At 39.0% G+C, this 25,210-nt stretch overlaps 1 protein-coding gene across 2 annotated transcripts in view; it reads right to left on the bottom strand.

The window, feature by feature from the left end:
• Positions 1–25,210, bottom strand: part of B3GLCT (beta 3-glucosyltransferase) — a 126,227-nt gene that overhangs the window by 25,684 nt on the left and 75,333 nt on the right. For both annotated transcript variants that reach the window (XM_041765842.1, XM_041765841.1), the window contains 3 exons: positions 21,225–21,338; positions 18,396–18,495; positions 883–1,002 (listed from right to left, as the gene is read on the bottom strand). In XM_041765842.1, coding sequence (XP_041621776.1) covers positions 883–1,002; positions 18,396–18,495; positions 21,225–21,338 — 334 coding nt within the window. The remainder of the gene's footprint in view (positions 1–882; positions 1,003–18,395; positions 18,496–21,224; positions 21,339–25,210) is intronic.

The raw sequence follows: 25,210 nt of genomic DNA, 5'->3' as shown, positions 1-25,210 counted from the left end.
AAAGATGAGTACTCCTGCCCAGGCTTAGTTATCACTAGGAAAGAGCCACATCCAAGCTATATTAACCCCTGAATTAGCTAGACCAAACCAGAACATCTGGAACGTGATTTTTGAGGTCCTGCAGCAGGAACCATTATGCTCTAGGGGATTACCAAGTAAGAATACCAAGTCCCAACCCTTCAGAGGTTTATACACCAGTGCCAAGAATGTTGCTTTGGCACAGAGTGGGCATGCAACAAATACCTGTTGATGGACTTTAAATCACTATAATTGATACCAAGTTAGGGTTCTCTGTACATACCCCTATAGCAAAGACTACAGAAATAACAGACTAATTGCTCAATTGATTTACCCATATAAATCAAATTAAAATCTTTTCCCACAAGAGATTAGGCAGATGCTTCATTTAAAAACATTGACTTTTCACTATTATTCAAAACCTATAAATCCTATACAAATATCACTTAATTGCTTAAGTCTAAACTTCTATACTACTCTTCCTAAATGTGATTTATTAGCACTAGATGATTTGAAAGTCTAATGGCTTATTTTCTGGCAATAAAATCTATATCCAAATTTCTTTTTCATTTAAACAATCAAAACGAATTGGCTACCTAGAAGCAATCATTCCTATAGGGACATTTCTACCAAGTACCTTGACACCCATTTATATTTCTTCATGGTGTGAAATAGTCTTTACCATGGATTTTTTTTTTGTATTTAGTAAATTTAATGTTTGTTCACTTTCCTGTTAAACAAACAACTGCCATTTACAGAGCACTTAGGTATCAGGACAGATCCCACCACCACAGACCCAGCCCTACATCATGGAAACAGAAGTTAATGTTGAGAGTATCTGCAGAAAACTATGGTCATAGTTACCCTCCTCCTCCCGTGATGTAGCTGTAGCCGCCAGTGCCCAGGCCATAGCCGTACCGCTCTCCCAGAAACACCGGTTCACTGGAGTCGTAACAGCTAAGCAAGTGCTGGAGTCTGGAGATGCTAAATTCCAAAGGGAACATAAGCAATAAGGACTTAATTCAAAATCTCTTTTCATGGTAAATAGTCTGTGATTCTTACATCCCACTGGTTATACCATATGTATAATTGTCTGTATATAGATATACTGATAGTATAATACTTTACTGAAATCACTTAGAAATGAAATTTAAGTGATTTACAGAAGAAATGCATTTAAAAAAAAAAGGAAAGAAAAATTGATGGAAGCTGTATATTCCCAGAAACAGGAGGAAAACTAAAAAACGTGGGGCTTACTCCTCAGTTTTATTTTTTAAGATTTTATTTATTTATTTATTTATTTATTTATTTATTTATTTATTTATTATTCATTCATTCATTCATTCATTCATTCATTCGAGACAGAGAGAGAGAGAGAGGCAGAGACACAGGCAGAGGGAGAAGCAGGCTCCATGCAGGGAGCCCAATGTGGGACTCAATTCCGGGACTCCAGGATCACATCCTGGGCTGAAGGCAGATGCTCAGCTGCTCAGCCACCCAGGTGCCCCCAGGCTCAGTTTTAAAAAGCTCCTGCCAGAACACAGCTGCCTAGGTTGGGTGAACAGGGTGGCAGATTAATGAAGTAAAGGTGGCCAGTGTACCAGTCCTGTTTCCCAGTGAGTGTGAACTAAGTGCCACATCTTTTCAGGTGTACTTGGTGTAGGAGTGCTAACAACACTGACTCCATCTTTGGCTCTCCATCTCACCCTCACCTGTAGTGCACAAGTGGCGCCACTTTAAATACCCACCCTGAGATAGCACCGCCATGCCCTGAGGGATGCAGGGCTGGAGAGTGGCACAGAATGGCTACATATTACTGTCCTGACCTATCAACTGACCATCAATCAGTAAGTTACCCTAAATAAAACTGTGTAAGCAGAATGGAGTGGCTTGCTTCCTTTTTCGGTATGAAAGTGCCCTCTCAGTCTTGGAAGATACTTTACTGACCCTCCTGCACCTACTAATGCTTGGAGTAGTGGGCAGGATACCGACAATGAAACAAGCCATGGGTGAAACGGCCAAGCTGGGGGAAGCCCATGGTCCATGCAGGGGAAATCCCAGGCTGGCTAGCCACGACCCTGTGGGGAGACTTGGCCATGTATTTTGAGCACTTCAGGCCAGTGTGTGAATATGGAGATGCCCTAAAAATGCCTGAGATTGTGGAGAAGCAAATGGGCCGAGAAGCGGTGGCAGCTTGAGTGTTATGACTGTGGGATGCTGGAGGAGGTGGTATTATTGTAAATGGACTCCTAAGATGTCAAAAATGGCCTAGGCCACTGCTCAACCTGCCTTGTGACCAAGACTGTATACTGCAGGCATGGGTGAGACCTGCAGGCACTTAAAACCTGGCTTAACAAGGAGGACACTCCCTCCCCTCCATTGCACTGGACCCCTGTGGAAGAACCGAGGATGGAACATACCATTTACACCCAGTATTTTGGTGGCCCAAATGAAGAATTATTTTTCTCTTACATCAATGTTCATATCTCACAGTCAGCCCCAAGGGCAGGTATCAGACTTTAGTGTCTGTTCTTGTCCCTGTGGCTAAACAGCCCACTGCTATGATAGCCACTATAGTAGCCAACTTACACAAAACTGAAACGGAAATAGATTGAAAAATAGGGAAAAATAAAGGATCCCCTCAATGATGAAGTGGTGGAAAAGAAGCCTATCAAGATCTTGTAAACAATGGTAGCAAGATCTAATATTGTCTGGGACCCCAAGAGAAAATATAGACAACTCAGTTGGGTCTTGCTAAGCCTCTAGAAGGCATTGCCTAAGGGAAAGCAGTTTACTTCCTTGAAGGCTCTAAAAAGCCAGGTGTGTTGTCAAGGGCCCCTCTGCTAATGGCAGAATTTCAGGGGTGGATACCACCTACCCCTAGAGACAGGAGTTAGGCCAGTGTTGCCCTCTCATGCATGCAGGAGGGGCCAACCAGAGGACCCCATATGGAATTAATCATTTATTGATCTTGCACTAACCAACAGACTGTACTAGCTCTAACAGTCACTGGCTGAATGCACACTTGTCTACAGAAACACCTTAAATTTTTTGGGAGAAATAAAGGCAAAAATGGTAGTAAAAGGCCTTAGAAATATTAATGCCAAATGTAAGTTGAATGTAATTTCACATCCAGAAGGGTTTGGCTGAAGCCGTGGCAACAACAAAATGGGAAATCAATTATAGTTTTTTATATAAGTTCAATAAGAATATGGTTCTTGTAACAGGACATCACTGAAACGGTGGTTATATTATCAAGGCTGTGACTAGAAGGTCCTATTTAAGAGAGACCTGCATAGATTCTGATATGGCCAGACAGCTTTAAGGAACTAAGATTGGTTTTAGGGAGCCAAGGAAGCCCCTTGGAAAAAAATCAGCCTGGTCCCTTGCTTACAGGCTTCCTCAGAGCCTTACCAGGAGATTAAGGAAGATCATTTCCTGTCAGTCTCAGGAACCACAGGTATTTGGGGGAACTCGAAGAAGAGAGGAAGTAACCCAAACTAAACGGATTGCAGGTGAGTCTGATGGGAGGTATTTGGCTTGGCTTGCAGTCTCCAAAGGCTGTTAAAGGCTCAATCTGAAATTCCTTATGAGAAGTCCCAGTAAAGCAGACTTAAAAGAACCTAATGACCAGCTGCTATTCTTACTGCATTTATGTAAATAATTGGGCTTAAAAATAATAATTAAGGCAAGCTTGTTAAAATTGGACTTGTTTTACAAATAGCTTAATCTTGTTTTTGGCGGCAAGGGGCGCTGAAGGGGAGGCGGGCAGGGAGAAGCAAAGGGGAAATAGAGAATCTCAAACAGACTCCACACTGAGCGTAGAGCCTGAGAGCATGACCTGAATCAAAATCAAGAGTTAGATGCTTAACCAACCATCTGAGCCACCCAGGTGCCCCACAAACAAGTTAATCTGAATTTGGCTACCTTTGATAGAAATGAAGGTGATTTTAGGGGCACCTGGGTGGCTCAATAGGTTAAGTGGCTGCTGTTGGCTCAAGTCATAATCCTGGGGTCCAGCCCTGCATCAGGGTCCCTGCTGGATGGGCAGCCTGCTTCTCCCTCTCCAGTGCTTGTGTTCTCCTGCTCTCTCCCTCTCTCTCAAATAAATAAAATCTTTAAAAAAATGAGTATGATTTTAGAGAGAAAAAAAATTCTTTCAGTAATTTGTCTTTATGGGTGTTAGATTCTAGTTCTGATTATCTTTGAATGCTGATTGTTTGCCTCTAAAACTAGGCTGGACCCTGCATTCTTTTGGTTTCCTTGCATATATGGCTTATTTTCTACCTGACAGATTGCACACTATAGGCCTGACTTTGAAAGCCCACCAGCAGGACCACCTCCTGAAATGAGAACCGCTCTTCAAATGAACTTACCTAATTGCCCTTGTTATAAAATAGAAAAAGATGCTAAGACTATATGCAAGACTTCCAAAATAATGGCTCCATAAACGATGGGGGCTCAACTTAGTACTAATAGAATCTCTGCAGTTGGATGCAAGGCAGTTTCATTCCTCAAATCTTGATCTGCACCCCTTTTCAGCAGGAAGTAGTTAGACTGGTCATCACCCCAACCCCCTCAAGAATGAGAAATCCTGAAAAATCAAGGAGTAGTACTGGTTAAGCTCCTATATTGTTGCTGGCACCAGGATACAAGTCACCTCCTGCTGTCTGGTACTAAGGTCACTGTGAAAGAATGGTGTGCAAAGATTAGGCCATAAAGATGTCAAGGGTGGAGAGAGAAGGAGTGCTGACAACACTGACTCCATTTTGAGGACTTCACCTTGTTCGCCCCCTCTAGTGCACAGATGGTACCACTTAAGATAATTACCCACGACCTCCCCACCATGTCCCTCACTCCATAAGAGCAGGGGAAAAGTCCAGACAGAGGCTGAGAATAGGGGTGGAGAATAAAAGCATGTTTCAGCCTGGATCATCTGTCCATCAGCCTCTCAGTAAGTTACCCTAGGAATAAAACTGTGACTGGTTTGAAGAAGCTTGCTTCATTTTTGGTTTTATAGTACCTTCTCAGTCTGGAGAATACATTACTGACCCTCTGCCACTTTCTAACATTTAGTATCTTTTAATTTTTAATGGATTCCAAAAGGAATTTTTTCAAGATTTTAGAGAGAGTGCACATGTGAGCACATGGGGAATCGGGAGGGGGACAGAGGGAGAGGGAAAGAGAAACTTTTAGTAGACTCTGGGCTGAGTGCAGAGCATGACTCAGGGCTCGATCCCATGACTCTGAGATCATGACTTGAGCTGAAACCAAGAGTCAGGCACTTAACAGACTGTGCCACCCAGTTTACCCCCACAAATGGAATATTTGAGGTGCAAATGAGATCCATGTCAGGCACATGGCTGGCAGGTGGGGAATGTGAATTTAGGCAGTGAGGATTTCCAGGAAACCTTCCAATTATTGCATACAGCCATGCACAGTTTTCTCCTGAGTAAGGGCACATGAGTTGTCTTTTTATGTCTATTTATACCTCTGGAACCCATACTTCCTTGTTATATGTCAACGAGATAGCTTACAAAGGGCAATGAGAATATCCAGGAGCTAGTCAAAAACACCTACAACTACAGCTGCCATAAGGATGAAGGAAGAAAAAGACTTCATAGGAAAATAAAACATAGAAATATTTTTCAAGGGTGAGACAAAGGTTGATGTTGAAAAGGCTAGTTTTTCCATGTTTGAAGAACTTATATCACTTACAAATGCATTATAAAGTCCTTCCACTGTGTGTTCTAAACTAGAGCTTGCCAGGTCTCCACAAAAATCCTCAGTACACTAATGATATTAATCAGTGTTCCCTGAAAAGTTGTTTCTTGGTCAATTTTGGATTCTTTTTAATTGGTTAAATAAATTTCAATCTTTCTCAAGCCTGATGAGCACCATGCATGTGCAAGAGGTGGAGATAGCAAGCACCTCTCTAAATTGTTAATCATAAATTCTTCTGTTCTAGAATTTCACTTTCCTCTTTTGGGGGATAGGTAGAGTCTTAAGAAGTCAAAGTGGAGATGTATGAAGTAGAGAAGAAAGAGGACACCATTCCAATCCACATTCATGCAACTTACACAAATACCCCAGCTAATAAGCCTAAAACTTAAAATGAAGAAAATAAATTTAATGCATGAAAATATCACTTAAAAATGTGGTGCTGAGAGTTTATAAGTTTGTTAATCATGTTTATATCTGCCTAGAGGTCAAGGCCTCTGACAATGTAGATAATTTCTGAGTGACCAGAAAAACGTTATCTTTGAAACTGTCATATTTTAGGCACACAAGGTAAACATTCTAGGCACCTAGTTTGGAATCTATCTTCAGAAAGTCAGCTAATAACTTGGCAGGGGGAGATAAGAAAGTGTACAGATACCCAGTAAGACAGCATTCGGCTATGGAAAATACATTCTTAAAGATTTCTAAGGAAACTGTGACTTTTGGCTAGTAAAAGTCTGTATGTAAAAATACAAAACCACCACCACCAAAAGACAAACAAAAAACCTCAAAGACCTCTGGGGCAAATTTACATCACATTCTTGACCTGAGAAGAAATGAGAAATATTTCTCTTCCTCCTGCATACTATAAAAATGTCGATTCAGCCCCCAACTTGTAATTCCTGAGGTTAAAATAACTGGTACTTAATATCTCATCTGGGTTTCTTTTCCTTATAACGTCAATCACTTCCCTACTCACAATATCATTTTAAAGCTGGAGAATCATAAACTGGGTCTGACAACCATCATATGGTTCATTTTGGTAAAAACTAGAAATGTGAATAAAGCAGATGAATCTCCAATTCTGTCCAAGCAGACTGGCTGTTCACCCAGGAAAGGAACTTTATTTAACAATATGTTACCATTTCAGACAATTTTGAGGCACAGAAATGAAGAAAAACAATATGGCAACACTAAAGATTATGTGTTATCAAAATTATATTAACACAGCTTAGTGTTGCATATAGATTTTTAACTGCATAATACTGATCTGTGTGTGTGTGTGGTGGACACATGTTATATAAGTTTCAGGTGTACAACTTAGGTGACAAGTTTACACATGATGTTACGTTCACCACAAGTATAGCTACCATCAGTCTCATGACATTGCTATTACAATATCATTGATGGTATTCCTTACGTTCTCCTTTTTATTCCCAAGACTTACTCATTCCATAACTGGAAGTCTGTGTCCCCCCCCCCCCCCCACTTCCCTTCTCTCTGGCAATCATCAGTTTTCCGTATTTATATTCTGATTCTGCTTTTTTTTTTTTTTAATATTCTGTTCATTAGTGGAATCATAAGTCAAACTGAGAAAGAGTTATTTCACTTAACACCCTCCAGGTCCATCCATGTTGTCACAAATGGCAAGATCTTTCTCTCATAGCTAAAGTAATATTTCACTGTATGTATGTGTGTGGGATAGATAGATAGATAGATAGATAGATAGATAGATAGATAGATACCACCTCTTTATCTATCGATGGACACTTGGGTTGCTTCCATGTCTTGGCTATTGCAGATAATGTTGCAATAAACATAGAGGTGTATATATCTTTTCAAATTAGTGTTTTCCTTTTCCTCGAGTAATTACCCAATAATGGAATTATCAGATCCTATGTTATTCCTACTTTTAACTTTTTGAGGAACCTCCATACTATTTTCCACAGGGGCTATACCAGTTTGCATTAGCACTAGCAGTGCAGGAGGGTTCCTTTTCAGCCACATCCTTGCCAACACTTCTTGTTTCTTGCATTTGACTTTAGCCATTCTGACAGGTGTGTAGTGATATCTCATTGTAGTTTTGGTTTTGACTTCCCTCAAAATTATTGATATTGAGCATCTTTCCATGTCCTTGTTGGCCATCTGTAGGTCTTCTCTGGAGAAATGTCTATTCAGATGTTTTGCATCTTGGATATTAACTTTATATATCTTGTTGGATATGTCATTTGCAAATATCTTCTCCCATTCAGTAGGTTGTCTTTTTGCTTTGTTGATGGTTTCCTTCATTGTGCAAAACCTTGCATTTCAATGTAGTCCCAATAATTTATTTTTACTTTTGTTTTCCTTGTCTTAGGAGACATACCTAGAAAAAATGTTACTATGGTTGATGTCAGAGAAATTATTGCCTGTGCCTCTATAGATTTTTATGGTTTCAGGTTTCACATTTAGGTCTTTAATTCATTTTGAGTTCATTTTTGTGTAGGGTATTAGGAAACAGTCTATTTTCCTTGTTTTAAATGTAGCTGTTCAGTTTTCCCAGGATCATTTATTAAAAAGACTATCTTTTCCCCATTGTACATTCTTTCCTCCTTTGTCATAGATTGACCATATTAATGGGGGTTTATTTCTGGGATCTCTAACCTTTTCCACTGATCTATGTGTCAGTCTTTGCATCAGTACCATACAGTTTTGACTACTACAGCTTTGTAATATATCTTGAAATCTAAAATTCTGGTACCTCCAGCTTTGTTCTTTTTTTTTTTTAAGATTTTATTTTTTTATTTATTTAAGAGAAAGTGAGAGAGAGAGAGAGAATATGAGTGGGTAAAGGGGCAGGGGAGAGAGAGAAGCCAACTCCCTGCTGAGCAGGGAGCTTGATGTGGGGCTCGGCCCCAGGACCCTGGGATCATGACCTGAACTGAACACAGATGCTTAACTGACTGAGCCACCCAAGTGCCCCTAGCTTTTTTTTTTTTTTTTAATCAGCATTGCTTTGGCTACTGTGGTTCTATATAAATTATAGGATTATTCTAATTTTAAGAAAAATGCTGCTGATATTTTGATAGGGATTGCATTGAATCTGTAGATTGCTTTGGGTAACAGGACACTTTGACAATATTCTGATCCATGAGGATGGAATAACTTTCCATTTGTTTATGTTATCTTCAAATTCTTTCATCAGTGTTTTCTTGTTTTCAGAGTACAGGTCTTTGACCTCTTTGGTTAAGTTAATTCCTAGGTATTTTATTCTTTTTGGTGAAATTTTAAGTTCTGTATTCTTAATTTCTCTTTCTGTGATGTTGTTGTTAGTGTATAGAAACACTACCAATTCCTGGGTATCAATTTTGAATCTTGCAACTTTAGTGAATTCATTTATTTTAGTAGGGTTTTTTTGGCAGAATATTTAGGTTTGTCTATGTATAATATCATGTCATCTACAAATAGTGACAGTTGAACTTCTTTACCAATATGGATGCCTCTTATTTCTTGTCTGACTACTGTGACTAGTACTATGATGAATAAAAGTAGCAAAGAGTGGACTATTCTTGTGTTGTTTCTGATCTTAGGGGAAAAGCTCTGTTTTTCATCATTTGAGGATTATCTGTGTGTTTTTCATTTATGGCCTTTATTATGTTTGGGTTTAGAAGGAACATACTTATTTTGTTGAGAGTTTTTTCATGAATGGAATCTTGTCAAATACTTTTTATGCATCTATTGAGATGATTATATTATTTATCTTTTGCCTTGTTAGAATAATGATTTTTTAAAAATCCAGATGAAATTCTACTCTAATCTACTATGGATTTTGTTTTTTAACATTTTATTAGGAAATAACATCAAGATTACAGAAAAATTCCAGGGATGCCTGGGTAGCTCAGCAGTTGAGCATCTGCCTTTGGCTCAGGGCATTTTCCTGGAGTCCAGGGATGGAGTCCCACATTGGGCTCCCTGCATGGAGCCTGCTTCTTCCTCTGCCTATGTCTCTGCCACTCTCTGTGTGTCTCTCAGGAATAAATAAATAAAATCTTAAAAAAAAAAAAAAAAAAAAAGATGATAGGGCAGCCCAGGTGGCTCAGTGGTTTAGCACTGCCTTCGGTCCAGGGCCTGATCCTGGAGATCCGGGATCGAGTCCCATGTCAGGCTCCCTGCATGGAGCTTGCTTCTCCCTCTGCCTGTGTCTCTGCCTCTCTCTCTCTCTCTCTGTGACTCTCATGAATAAATAAATAAAAATCTTTTTAAAAAAAAAAAGATACTGTTAAAAAAAATGATAGAAAAATTCCAAGAGTAGTACAATGGAAAGAACTCTCATATATCCTTTATCCAGATTCACCAGTTGTTAACTTTACCCTATTTGCCTTATCATTCTCTCAATCTTTCTCTCTATATAGATATTCATATATCTGTGTATATATGTACATATGTATGTATATATGCACCAATGTGTATGCACATGTGCATATACATGTATATATACATATATTTTCTCTTTTCTAAAATATTGGGAGTAAGCCTCATACATTATATCCCTTTCCCCTCAATACATCAATGTATATCTCCTAAGAACAGGAAAAGTTAAGAACTTCAAGAACTTTAACATTAATAGGGTAATTTTATTAAAAAGCTAAGCCTATACCTATTATATGTTCTAGCCATTCCACTCATAGGTATTTAGTCAAGATAAATGAACATATATCTATACAAAGATATGTACACAAAGGTTCATAGCAGCCTTAATTAGAATTCCAAAATTTAAAACAAATGCTTATATCTAATCTACCACCTATATTCCAATTTTATCAGTTGACCCCGTGTCTATCATAGCACATTTTCCCTCCAGTACAGGATGCAGCCCAGGATCCCTTATTGCATTTATTTTTCATATCACCTTATCCTCCCATAATCTACAATAGTTATTCAGCTTCTCTTTGTCTTTCGGGACACTGGTATTTTAAATAAGAAAAGAACCTCCCCAGTTTTTTAATGGAATGATCATAATCTTGGGTTTATCTGGTGTTTCCTCGTGATAAAGTCCAGCATATACATTCCCAGTCACAGTATTATTTATGTGATGTTGTGTCTGATACATGATGTCCTTCTGTTCTTCACTGGTGGTACTCATTCTGACCAGCCAGTCAGTGTTGTTGTCTCGTTTCTCTACTGGACAGTTACTATTTTTCCATTGCTATTTTTTAATTCCAGTGCAATCAATGTAGTGTCATGTTAGTTTCAGGTAACCTAGAAGAAATAAATTCCTAGAAACATACAACCTCCCAGAACTGAATCAGGAAGAAACAGAAAATCTGAACAGACTGATTACCAGCAAGGAAATTGAACACCAACAAACGAAAGTCCAAAACCAGAAGGCTTCACAAAGGTGAATTCTATCAAATATTAAAGAAGAGCTAATACCTATTCTCAATATTCCAAAAAATAGAAGAGGAAGAAAAGCTTTTCTTCCATATTCATTCTATGAGACCAGCATTACTCTGATATCAAAACCGATAAAGACACTACAAAAAAGAACTATAGGTCAGTATACCCAATGAACATAGATGCAAATATCTGCTAGTCTACTATTTGATCTAGTGTATCTTTATTTTGTTACTGAATTATTCATCTCCAGTTGTTTTCTATCTCTGTAGAGGGTCTCTGTAGGACCCTCCACTCATTTCTCTAGTCCAGTGGATACCTTTATGACCATTACTTTAAATTCCTTAGCCATATTATTTATCTCTGTTTCATTTAGCTCTCTTACTGTGATTTTGTCCTACCCATTTGGGACATATTCCTCTGTCTTCTCATTTTGTCTAAGTTTCTGTGTCTATTTCTATGTACTAGGAGACAGTCATAGCTCTTGCTCTTGAAAGTAGTTGCCTTATGAAGAATAGGTCCTGTGGTGCCCTATAGTACAATATCCCCTATTCACCAGAATCTTAAACTTTGGGATGTCTCCTATGTGTGTTGAGTGTGCCCTATTGTTTGGCTAGGCTGCTTTTGCCTTCAGACCAGTTGTCTGCAGTTGCTCTCTTTGTTGCGGCAGGATTTGGCCCCTGTGTTATTAGTGGGCTAGTCTGGGACTGCCGTGGGGATGAGTTGGGTAAGACCAGCTATTCACCAGAGATGCATTAGTATCGGACTGCAGGTCATTCTCCCTGCATCATCCACTGAGAAGCTGTTGGTGGGTGGGGCCCAAAGTCAGACCATATGTCTGCCCCCAGGTTACTGCTGGAGCTGCAGTAGAACTGGTGTGTGTGGTTATCTTACCCTCTCCCAGGGGCAGGAGTCACCCCAGAGTGACCCCCCTTCCTGGGGATGCCTGCACATTTCCAGGCTTGTGGCACCATTCTGGATGCATTCTTGCTGAAGGCTGGTTGGAGGGGATGGGGTGTATAGCGTCAGCAAACTTTGCCCCAGTTTGCTGTGGAAGGAGATCTGGTGCTGCTTTAGAGAACTCCTGCCAAGGCCTGGTTGAAGGGGGCAGTCTGCAGAAAAGTATAGGGGTGGGGGAAAAGGGGGCAGGGCTGGGAAGGTGGCAGATGGTTAGCAAACTACATGGAGAGTGTTAGCACTGTGCTGATTGCTACACATGTCCATGTAGGCTAGGGGGTGGGGGAGGGAAATGGTGCCTGCCAGCTCTTTTGTTCTTGGAGAAGTCTCCTAAAGAACCCTGCCCTTCCAGCATATATTATGAGATAATAAACAAAACTCCTTTCCCTATACCTCAGGTTTTTTAAAACTGCTACTTCTATTCTGTATCTCAGTGGACTATGCTATCCTTTATACTATCTCTTTATGAGTGGGAACTCAAGTTTCCTGTGGCCCTCTAGCTCTCCCAGAGCTGAGACAATGATTTTTTGAAGTTCTAGGTGTTAAGCTCCACTGATTGTAAAAACTGGTAATGTTAATCTCCTTTAGTTTTCAAAGCTAAATATTATAAGGATTTGTCTTCCCAGTGCAGGTCCTGGGAAGGTGCCCAGTGTGGGGTCTGCTCCTCTCCCTTCTCCGTACTTGTAGTGGCCCTCCCATGGACAGTTCCATAGGTCAGCCTGGTTCCTGACTGCTTCTCTGCCCTTTCTACCATTTTTGACATGGCCCCTTTATATTTAGCCATAGAGATTCTGTTCTACCAGTCTTTGGGTCATTTTCTGGATTATTTACACTAATGTAGTTGTTATGTAGGTATTTCCACGGGATGAGGTAAACTTAGGGCCCTCTTCCGCCACCTGCACATCTTATACCTTTCTATTGCTAACTCTGAGACTCTGGGCAGGTACTTTAACACCAGCAAATATCCTTGGCCCTATTAAAAAGTACCCCTAGTTTAACATCCATTAATGATTGTTATCTTAATCTTTACTATGATGGTTACAAAGTGATGGCTTTTCCCACTCCATCACTATCTCCACATTTACCAGTCAGAACTTCTCATTATCCTGGAAGCAAGAGTCTACCCACTACGGATGGAATTTTGTCCCTCTCCAAATTTATACATTGAAGCCAGAACCCCCAGTGTGGTTATATTTGGAGATGGGGACTCTAAGGAGGTAATCAAAGTTAAATAAGATCATAAGGTAGGAGGACTCTGATCCAACAGATTCAATGACCTTCTAAGAACAGATGCCCCAGAGTTCTCTCCACAGAACACAAAGGACACAGAGATGGTGGCTGCCTTCAAACCAAGAGAAGAGGCCCTGGAAACCTACCCTACCACCACCTGGATCTTGGACCTCCCAGCATCTAGAACTGTGAGAGAAAAAAAAAAAAATGTCTGTTGTTTTAAACTACCCACTCTATGGTATTTAATATACCATCCTTCCCCCCATTTATTTATCTATTTTCTACTTTTTATAATCATGAACTCACTGATTCCCAATTTTAATGGTTCATAATTCGTTTTTGCCCTTAATTATATGATGTTTGTCTAAGACTTGGCCATTGGGAAACCATTGTTTCTTTGTCCTCCTAAACTGCACTTTTCTTTTTATACCAGAAAGTAAGGAAGTCTTAAAAAAAAAAAAAAAATGTTCCAAATGTCTTTATATCTTCTTGCCCAAGCCTTAGAACCTGCTATTTCTCTGCATCAGTGGGGCAGCCAGCACCACAGTTCTGCTCTCTAGTTGGCCAGTGCTACGGGGATATCTGCTTGTAGTCTCCTTTAGGAGAAAGAACTAGGAAACATACAAGTGCACATACATGTACTTTAGAAATCATGAGTCTGACAAAAATTACGAGTTGTTAGAAATTTCTCTACTTCCAATCTACCCCCCATTGACCTGTCCCAATCGATGTCCATATTTCCCTTCTCCCACAGTGAGAACCCTGGCTTCTAATCCCATTTACTCAATCCTCCAGTGTGCCTCCAGTGTACCTAAAATCCTCAGAATGGTTTTACCACACCACTCCAAAAAATAATCAGACCAACTGAAAATTCAGGATTTCTCTGACGTTCCTTACCTCTTCCCACACCTTCTAAATACTGTCTCCCCCATTACTTACATCAGTTGCATTTTTCCTTTGGTGTGATGATGTTTTCATTTGAAACACAGTTGAGTTCATTTGCTTCAGTTTTCTCTCTATCCTTACTGACTTTTCTCCAGTCCTTACTGATTTTCAAATATGTAAAATATGAGCATACTTCCCCAACCCAACTAAGTTAAAAGATAAATTCAGAAGTGTCACACCATCTATCTTCTTCTCCCACCCAACCCTTCTAGAAACCAACTTCATGGTTTACTGGTTCATCTGGCCCTCACTTGTTTTTGTAAAGATAAGGAGACATAGGTATGCTTTATTTCCCTTTCATTCTCAGAGACTGGCATACTAAATATATTGTGCACTTTGATTTCCATGAGATACCAATAAATGAGAAAAGCATTTAATACAATTTTTCAAGGAGACAGAATTTTCATTAATTTGATCTTTTTCTCTACCTCATCATGTCTGCATGTATCTTTATTATTTCCTTCCTTGTCTTTTTTTGCATGGGCTTTGTGATTCTTTTCCAACTTTCTGAGTTGGGAATTGATTTTTTTTTATTCTCTTTGGTTTGCCAAATTTTTATCCATCCCTTTATTTTTAGGCTTTGTGAAGGACTGTTTATGTGTCTCTTATATAAAAATAGAGTTGGGGTTTGCTTTATGAGCCAATTTGAAAAGTTCTTTGGTGAGTTAAACCCATTTGCATTTAGTGACACGACTGATATTTGAAATAATACAGAAATTACTCTGGGTTTTAATTATACATACACTGTTTACTGTATTTCTTTAGTTTTTCCTTTAAAAAAACATTCCGTGTGCTGAGAAAGTTTTTCCCATTATCCTGTATTTAACTTTTTAGGCCTTCTTAGGCTTTTTTTCTTATTTAACAGTATTAGATCTGTCAGCTTTACATTGTATCTTTTGAATCCCATCTACTAGGTATACAATAAGCCATGATCTTATTCTACTTCCCCTTTTCTTTACTTCTAAAAATATATGTAGATTTTATTTATTCATGAGAGACACACAGAGAGAGGCAGAGACACAGGCAGAGGGAGAAGCAGGATCACCACAGGGAGCCTGATGCCAGACTCCATCCCAGCACTCTGGGATCATGACATGAGCCAAAGGCAGATGCTCAACCACTGGGCCACCCAAATGCTCCTCTTTCCATTTTTTAAAGTTGCATACTTCCTGCTTTGTCAAAACATATTACATTTATATCCTATTCCTCTACCACCTCCCCAACCCTGTTTTTGCTTTACAGTTAAATCTATGTCATGTTCACCATCAGTCCTCTTGCCCAAATTTCATCTGTATTGTTTGCATGAAGTTCTCTAATATATTCCCCAAGAAGGATGTATGCACATACTACTCCTTTATTTCATGGACATTCATTTTCCATAGCCTTGATACTTAAGAGAATCATAGCTACATATAATATTTGGGATTCAGGGATCCCTGGGTGGCACAGCGGTTTAGCGCCTGCCTTTGGCCCAGGGCGCGATCCTGGAGACCTGGGATCCAGGTCTTTGCGGGATCGAATCCCACATCGAGCTCGTGGAGCCTGCTTCTCCCTCTGCCTGTGTCTCTGCCTCTCTCTCTCTCTGTGTGTGTGACTATCATAAATAAATTAAAAAAAAAAATTTGGGATTCAGTTTTTTGAGTTTAACACATTCCTCTATTGTTTCCATATTTGTGTTATTCTGAGAAGTCTGATGCGAGTCTTACTTTCTTGCTCTATAGGTTATTCCATCATTTTGCCTCAAGACTCAGAGGAAGTTATCATCAAAATATAGTAGTTTTACCCAGCTATGTGCAGTTGAAGATCCCAAGTCAATTTTCCATGGCACCCACTAGGTAGGACCTTTCAACATATACATTAAAGTCCTCTTTTATTTCTGGTAACTTAAGTTTTATTTCTGTTCTTTTGCTTTTTCTTCAATCAGGGACTCCAATTATGCATGTGTTGGACTTCATTGCCTCTTCATTTTAACCACTTTTTTTCTAACCTTTTTAACTACTTGACCCCATTTTCTGGATTGCTTTCCTAATTTTCAGCCATGTCCCTTATTAAATTTTTATTTGAATTTATTTACTTTGGGGTGTTTATTCATAACTCCAGATATGAACTTTCCTTTTTCTCTCTTGTTCTAGTTTTACTTTTTCCCTTTATTGGCCACTTTCTTTTTCCATTTTTTGAATTTTTTTTCTTTTTTAAAGATTTATTTATTTATTTATTTATTTATTTATTTATTTATTTATTTATTTATGATAGATATAGAGAAAGAGAGAGAGGCAGAGACACAGGCAGAGGAAGAAGCAGGCTCCATGCCGGGAGCCCGACGTGGGACTCGATCCCGGGACTCCAGGATCGCGCCCTGGGCCAAAGGCAGGCGCCAAACCGCTGAGCCACCCAGAGATCCCCTGAATTTTTTTTCTTAACTAGACTCTATGCCCAATGGAGCCCAAAGTGGGCTTGAGCTCATGACCCTGAGATCAAGATCTGAGCTGAGATCAAGAGTTAGACACTTGACCAACTGAGCCATGCAGGTGTCCCTCCGTTTTTGAATTTCCTATCTGCCTCTAACTCTTGCAATTATTCAGCCTCATGACTTAGGAGTAGTCAAAGTTCATGTGATCAAGAATGATGTCAGAATCTTGCAAAGAAAAGGAGACAAGCTCACACTAAAAAACACATTTATGACCTTATTGGTCAATTATATATTATTGCTGCTAAATATGAAGAAAATGTGGCAAAACTTTTAATGTAGATTACTGAAGATTGATATACAAATGAACCAAGTGAAGTGGTTACAAATGTAATAATGCTATACAAGATGTTATTATAAAAGACCCTGTTTTTGAAGGTGATTGTGCTCTGCTTAGATGTTCACAGTTATGTCTGGGGTTCACTGATCTGGAATCAGTGTCTGGATAAGTTGATTTATAGTTTTTATCAAATTTGGAAAATATTCCTTTAAATGTTTTGGGATTGAGTCCGACAGTGGGCTCCCTGCTCAGCAGGGAATCTGCTTCTCCTTCTCTCTCTGCCTTTCCCCCTACTCATGCTCTCTCTCATACTCTTTCCCTCAAATAAATAAATAAAATCTAAGAAAAATCCCATCCAATAGATTTTTCACCTCAGACAACATAGAGCAGTTCAGTTTTGCTACACCTTCCATGTTCCTTTTTTGAATAAATGGAAGAATTATTAAGCTATAATTAACAGAGCTGGTAATTAAAATAACTAGTTAACACTGCCATTTCTAGGGCAATTTCAATCAACTAACTTTTCTTATTATGGGTTCATTTTCCTGTTGCTTTGCACGTCTGGTAACTTTTGACTGAATGCCAAACATTGTGAATCTTTTTTGGGTTATGGATATTTTGGTATTTCTAGAAATCTTGAGCTTTGTTCTTGGATGCAGACTAGTTACTTGAAAACAATTTATTCTTTTGGGTTCTTTTAAGATTCCTTAGGCAGGACTGGATCAGTACTTACTTAGTCCAGCCTTAACTGTTTCCCACTATTAAAGCAAAACACTTCTATATGCTCTACCCACTTATGAATCCAGGATTTCCCAGTCTGGCTAGTGAGAACAGGTACTATACTCAGCCCTGTGTGTTGGCCACCATCCCCTCTCATCATTTTGGCTGGTTCTCTCCCTAGCCTCCTACTGGAGGCTCATGCATATGTGTACCAATTAATACTTTACTGAATACTTGAAGGGAGCCCCCCACAGATCTCCAGTGTTCCCCTTCTATGCAGTTCTCCCTCTCTGGTGCTCTGTCTTATAAACTAATGGCCTCAGTCACTCCAGGATCTTGGTGTCATCTCTTCAACTCAAGGTTTGGCCAGGTTCAACCTAGGCTCCCCTTCTTCAGCAGCTATTTACATGTTCTTAAGGCAATTAGGTAAGGCTGTCATAGAACCTACTTCCTATGTTTCATATGTCTCATGGGTCATTGTCCTTTGTTCCCTAATGTCCAATGTCTTGTCTTAAAAACCCTCATTTCATGTATTTTGTCCTTTTGGGGGAGTTGTTTCAGATGTGAGGGTAAATCTATTTCCTGTTGGAAAATCTTGGCTAGAAGCAGAAGTACCCATCATAGTTTCTGAATATGAATACATGTAGAATCTAAAGCCACCCTAGGGTGAGAAGGACTCCTTACCTTATTAATGTATCATCATCCACGATGACCAACCATGCTATTTTGTCATAGCTGTGATTCAAAAATTTTTCCAAAATGGCAAATGTCTTTCCACAGTGACCTAGGAAAGGCAAGAAGAAAACTTACAGTGAAATATTTTCTTTAAAATGCATATATAACTCATTTTAGGGGAACCTAAGTGGTACAGGTGGTTAAGCATCTGACTTTTAGTTTCAGCTCAGGTCATGATCTCAGGGTCATGAGATTGAGCCCCACACTGGGCTCTGCACTCAGTGGGGAAACTGAGTTTCTCTCTCTTCCTCTGCCTTCCCCACCACATTATCCCTTTCTCTCTAAAACAAATAAATAAATCTTCTTTAAAAGTTAAAAAAATACATACTTAAATCATTTTAAAACATTTTTTAAAGTTTTAAAAGTAAAATCTTATGTGCTGACACATGCACAAGTAGGAATTTTTAAAATTATCCTTTTACAATTTTTATAGACATAGTGAAGGGGTGGGGACTTAAGAGATCATGAAGTCTAAGCCATTTATTTCACACACGGGGAAATGGGAGGCCCAGAGAGAGAAAGGAGGTCACTTAGATAATCTGAGGTAGAACTAGGACTAGTATCTTCACTCCAAAGTTCTAAGTCTCATAGAAATTACAGAAGCTTGGCACCTTTCCTTAGATATTCTTACTCTGAAAGAACTGTTAGAACCCCAAGCACACATTAATAGGGTAACAGAACAGTAGTACAAAAGGAGGAGATTATACCTTCATTCATTTACTCTGTAAACACTTACTATTAATTTCCCATATGCCAGATACCCTGGCAAGTTCTGCTCTCAAAGCACAGTGTTCTTGGTGGTCAAGAGTTACAGCTCTTTGGATGCCAACAGATAAAGGTCAGTGCTTTAATGGAAGATGCTGGGGCCCAAGATAAGAATACAATGCTTGGAAATAGTACTCAAATCAATAAATAGTAATATACCCCTGATTTCAACAAGATATTTGCTGACACAATAGAGAACAAGCTAATATTAAACCACTCAATTTGACCTTTATTTTCATTTTTCTTGATCTCTTTATGAATTTTTAACCATTATTTGAAAGCCATCTCAAACTCCATTTGGAACAAGGTAGAATATAAATAGCAATAATAATATTAGACTAAACACCAATTAAGAAATCAAATGAGGAATACATGAATGAATGATTTTTAAAGGCAACCTAAATTGAAATCTAAAAAGCAAACTTGGGACACCTGGGTAGCTCAGCTGTTGAGGGTCTGCCTTTGGCTCAGGTCGTGATCTCGGGGTTCTGGGATCAAGTTCCACATCAGCCTCCCACAAGGAGCCTGCCTCTCCCTCTGCCTATGTCTCTGCCTTCTCTCTCTCTGTGTCTCTCATAAATAAATAAAATCTATAAAAAAAAAAATAAAAAGCAAACTTAATAAAAAAAAAAAACCTCAATCTAAAATCATTTTTCCAAAGCAAAAGCAATAGACAGACTCAGTAATATATTTAACCTTGTCAGAAGAATTGATAACTACAGGAATGCATATCTAATTCTACATTGTACATTATCAATCAAGGCCTTAGAGACACGTGACCATGAATCAATCCAGATAAATACCCGAGAGAACAAGACAATCAACTTACTACTTCTTTTTCTATTCATCAAAGAGTATGGGGAACCAGAAAACTAAAGAAAATAATGTGGTGGAAATACTAGAAAAAAATTAAGATAAAAAGCATCTGAAAGTGAAGTGGCCAAATTTCTAGTTTGTTTGTTTTTTTTAAAGATTTTTATTTATTTATTCATGAGAGACACAGAGAGAGAGGCAGAGACACAGGCAGAGGGAGAAGCAGGCTCCATGCAGGGAGCCCAACATGGGACTCGGTCCTGAGTCTCCAGGATCATGCCCTGGGCCGAAGGCAGACGCTAAACCACTGAGCCACCCGGGCTGCCCAAAGTGGCCAAATTTCTACTTCCATTTTTTAAATTTTTATTTTTTTAAGATTTTATTTATTTATTCATGAGAGACACAGACAGAGGCAGAGACATAGGCAGAGGGAGAAGCAAGCTCCCTGTGGGGAGCCTGATGCAGGACTCAATCCCAAGACTCTGGGATCACAACCTGAGCCAAAGGCAGACACTCAACCACTGAGCCACCCAGGTGCCCCTACTTCCATTTTTTTTAAATAAAAAATGTTTTAATTAGAAAACCTGCAATCTGAAGAGAAAAACAGGTATATTACCATCAATTACTAATTAAAATATTAACAAAATACATGAATATCATGGAGCTTATGTCACACATAACCATGTAGAATGTGGGTAAGTGCTACTCAAAAGGTAGGTACAAAATGTGAGACCATAAACTTCATGAGGATAGACACCATAGGCTTCATTCCTATCTTCCCTACTTCCAGGGCTTTGGCAGCTGGCAAACAGCAGTCACAGAACAATCCTGGCTGGGTAAACTACTAAAATTAAATGAGGACAACTTTTGTGTGGGAAGATAATATTAACTTTGGACACTCCATTATGGTCATAATGAATCATTAAGGTATAAAAGGATCCATTAAATAATCCTAATTGTCATGTGCTTGGTCATATCAATATGGCCTAAGAACTCAGAATCTTTTCTTAGTACTTATAAAGCAGCTCTTAATCCAAGAGAATTGGTCCAAATCCATGGGTAAAGATGTTGGGGAGGGGAGGAAGTAAAATTTACATAAGGCAAAAATCATACTATTTATAATACATTTCATTTGTATCCTTATTTACTACATTTCAGAATAGACATTTTGAGTAAGAGTAGTATGAATTAAGGACTCACCTCTATCTGTATTGGGAATCCCCAGATCTACTGTAGGAATGGAATTTTCTGCATGATCACTGTAGTATTCAATGAGACTTGCCTGGCCCGCCCAGGTCTGCTTTACAATGGGAACTGAAAAAATAAGAGGAGTGACTGTCACTGACATAGTCATGCAGGGAGGCTTAGCATTCTGAAGGGCAGCACAATCACCTATAAAGGAAGAGAACCATTATTTGTTCTTCTCCAGGTGTTTTCACCTGCTAGCTTTTCCTACCCTAAGAAATGTCAGGCTGTTAGTTGATGACAGCACATGAGTGGAACCAACCCTCTTCTTGAGCCATTTTCAATGTACGTTAGAGCCCAACACTTTCCATTCCTGGTGATTCCTCATTCCACGTCCATGTAATGATACATTTTCTAGTCTGTTTATACTGTTGTGCTTAATTTTCCTCTCCCCCCCACCATGGGCTATTGCATTTAAAATTCACTACCGGATTTTTAAAATGCTTCTTAGAGGAGTGGGGAATATAATTAGTTCTAAAGAATAGGAATGTTCTGTGTTTCTGGCTGAGATACAAATTTATCTCCCATACAATAGGTGTAGGGAGCTTCTCATACTACACACGTCTGCACTCAATGATTCCAACAGCACCACACAATCCTATCCAGGGCAGGACCCTGAGACCACTGCATATTCTTGTGCTGCACTTCTGAAAAATGTGGAAGAAGAAAGACTGATAACCACTGCAGATTTTTTACCTCTACCATTAAGAGATAAATTGTTTTAATAAAAGAAACAAGGGAAGGGAGAAGAGATGGGTGGGAAATATCAGAAAGGGAGACAGAACATAAAGACTTCTAACTCTGGGAAACGAACTTGGGGTGGTGGAGGGGGCAGAGGGCGTGGGGTGGGGGTGACTGGGTGACGGGCACTGAGGGGGGCACTTGACAGGATGAGCACTGGGTGTTATTCTGTATGTTGGCAAATTGAACACCAATAAAAAATAAATTTATTATTAAAAAAAAAAAAAAAAAGAAACACAAACAACAGAAAACTTCCCCGGTTTTCTGTAATTTAAAGCTATCTTTAAGCATCTCCAGTCTCCACACTTGATCAGAACTCTGCCTGACTACTCTTTGATATTAATTCACCTGACCAAATATCTGCATAATTATTTCTCATATACTTTTTTTAAGCCACTCTCTGTGCATCTCTAAATTTTGAAAAGAGGTTTCTGCTGTTTTAACAGAAAAAAAATTGATCAGCCCTGGCAATTTAAGAATCTGAGTAAAGATTCAGAACACAAGTGAACTAGATCTTCAGGTCAGTATTTAGAGATTTTATCAGATCCTTCATCTTTTTCCTTTTCCTCCAGCCCAAATAAAAACATATACAAAAACTCCCAATGCAATATTACCTCTAAGTGTTTGGCTATGCAAGCCAACAAACTCAGTCAAACTCAGACAGCCTTTGTCTATAAAATACAAAAGTGCACCATTTTATCTATTATTCACTAGCTTTTAAGAAAGACCCATGAATTCTGGACATTTGTTATAATCTAAATTACCTATTTTAACGCATTAAACTTTTAGACCTTAAGACGTACTTCTGCAATCATAAAAAAGCAGAGATTTCTTCATGTCAAAACGGATAAAGGTGCATAAATAACAGATAAGACTGCTGGGGGAAGGGCAGAAAAAAGAAAAAATAATAATATACTTTCATGTCGTAGCACAATGAAAATCTCCACCTTGGCACTGCAGTGGCAGTTCGCTTTGCATATAACACGCAGGAGGACTTACCCCTGAAAGGGCTCCCTGCAGCTTGCTGCCCCTAATTCACTCTTGGGTAAAATGTCCTCCCTTGCATGATGCTGGCAGAAGCTGTGAGGAAATGTCAAGAATCTTCTTCAGTCCCCAGCACCCAGCCATGCAACCTGTGCAAACGTCTGCTTTTACTGTCCTCAGCCTTTAGCCTCCAGTTTCTGTTTGCTCTAATAGCTTTATTAAGCAGGGGAGATGTTTCTTCTTGGCTGATTTAAATGACATTAAAATCAAGTTGTGAGTGAGTTCTTTGCTGTACCTAACTATTTGCTTTCAGTTTTCGTTTGAAACAGCTGAAACGGAAGTTTCCCTCAAGGTAAGAATTACTGTGTGCCTCGCTCCCCACACCTGGCCCAGTGTCTGGGATGCAATAAGTGTTCAATAAATAGTTGAAGAAGGACTGGCTTTTGCAGAAGTGCTAACAAAAGGCTTAGGGCTATTTTTGGAACTAGTTTAAAGGAAGGTTTTATTCATAAAGGCAATTTGTCATTTGCTACAAGACTGTTGCCACCATTACCAATTGTATAAAAACACACCAGCCATTTTAATAGAGTAAGGTGCTATGATTCTATAATCCCAAAAGCATTCAGCAGTTTTTAATATCTGTCCCCTAATTACTGTAATTCCCAAGGCATTTGTCATATCTGCCAGCTATAAAGAATTTAAAGCTAATGCTAAATCTTCCGGGACAGCAGGTAAAGCCTTTATCTTCATCTGGGGTTGACTCAAAATTACCTAAAACTTTTAAAAGACTAGTGTATTTTACTATTTTATTAACAATGCTTGAATTCTAAGTTGAATTCATTCTATTTGTAAAATATTTTATATTGAGGGACCATGTTCCTAAGGATATTAAACTTCAAGAAAATATTTCAATATAGTTACATGATCTATTATCTCATTTTCAATACAGAGAAGCATACTTTCTACCACCTAATAAAACACTAGTGAATGCCTCTTTCAAGAAGGTCTGCCACAAGATAACTTATAATTGGAGCAAAGTAAAACTTGTACTATTAAAAAAAAATACCCCACTGCACAGATGGTATAAATCTTCCACATGGCTTTACAGACTGAAGCAGGAGATGTGTCTTGCTACAAGGCACAGAACACACATTTTCACCCCTGGTGAGTTTACTTGCAAAAATGATTACATATGAAAATGAAATAGACACAAGCACTGTACAGAAACTACCATGCAATCGAATGTGAATAACTCTTGATTTTAAGAAATCTGCTATTTTCAATTGACAAATAGACCTCTAGTCTATGTATGCATATCAATGACAGAACCGTGGCTGCTCCTCTCTCCACAGGAGAGGGTTAGAAACACACCCTCTGATTTTAAAGATGAGGTATACAGAAGCCTGAAAAGCAACCCTTGGGGCTGGTCTAAAACAACATTTTTGGGCAATCAGGAATGTCTTTATCTGTTCAACAGCCAGGAGGAGAACTGAACGAGGCAGCACCTGACTCCCTCCCTCTCCTTAATAATTAATCTGATCACATCATTTGACATAGAGTGTACCCTTCTACCTGGCTGCCTTGTAATCCATTTCATGTCTGAAATAAGCAGACTGCACCACAGTACCTGTAAGCCTCTCTAACCAAAGAGCACCCAGCTACCACAGACTCCTTTCAATAAGTTTGTTCAGATTTGCCTCTTCCAGACAAGATGACTGCTGTAAAGATAACATGGTATTTTGTTTTTTCAGTCTGAAAGGAATAAAGTGTTCATTTTTAGGTGCTCAGGAAGCTGTGAAAAAGGAACTAAATGCTGAGCAAATAGCAATTTTACCTCTTTAATCAGAGGAGACTGCAGCAGGAGAACATCTCACGACCCACCACCACTTGATGAACAAAACTGTGGCTGCCACAAGATACTTGAGAGACGCACAGGAACAGCATGGCAAAATGGTGCAAAAAAAAATTCTTAACATTTTCTGACAGCTCACGTCACACAGTGGAAAAACACATAACCCAAGAGGAAGTGAACAAGCTGAATATTAAAACTCCAGAGACCTTCTCCTTGCTTAAATATGTTACATGCTATGCCTATTTTGCTTTATATAATACTTTTAAAGTTTCTTTAAAATCCTACTAACTGCTTGCATTTCAAGAGTGTGTTGCTATTTCGATGGTGTCAATATGTATTTCCTTCTTAAGCCAAAAGATAGAAT

This window comes from Vulpes lagopus, chromosome 8 (genome assembly GCF_018345385.1).
Source record: "Vulpes lagopus strain Blue_001 chromosome 8, ASM1834538v1, whole genome shotgun sequence".
Lineage (NCBI taxonomy): Eukaryota > Metazoa > Chordata > Mammalia > Carnivora > Canidae > Vulpes > Vulpes lagopus.
This window is presented reverse-complemented; position numbering and strand designations above follow the sequence as displayed.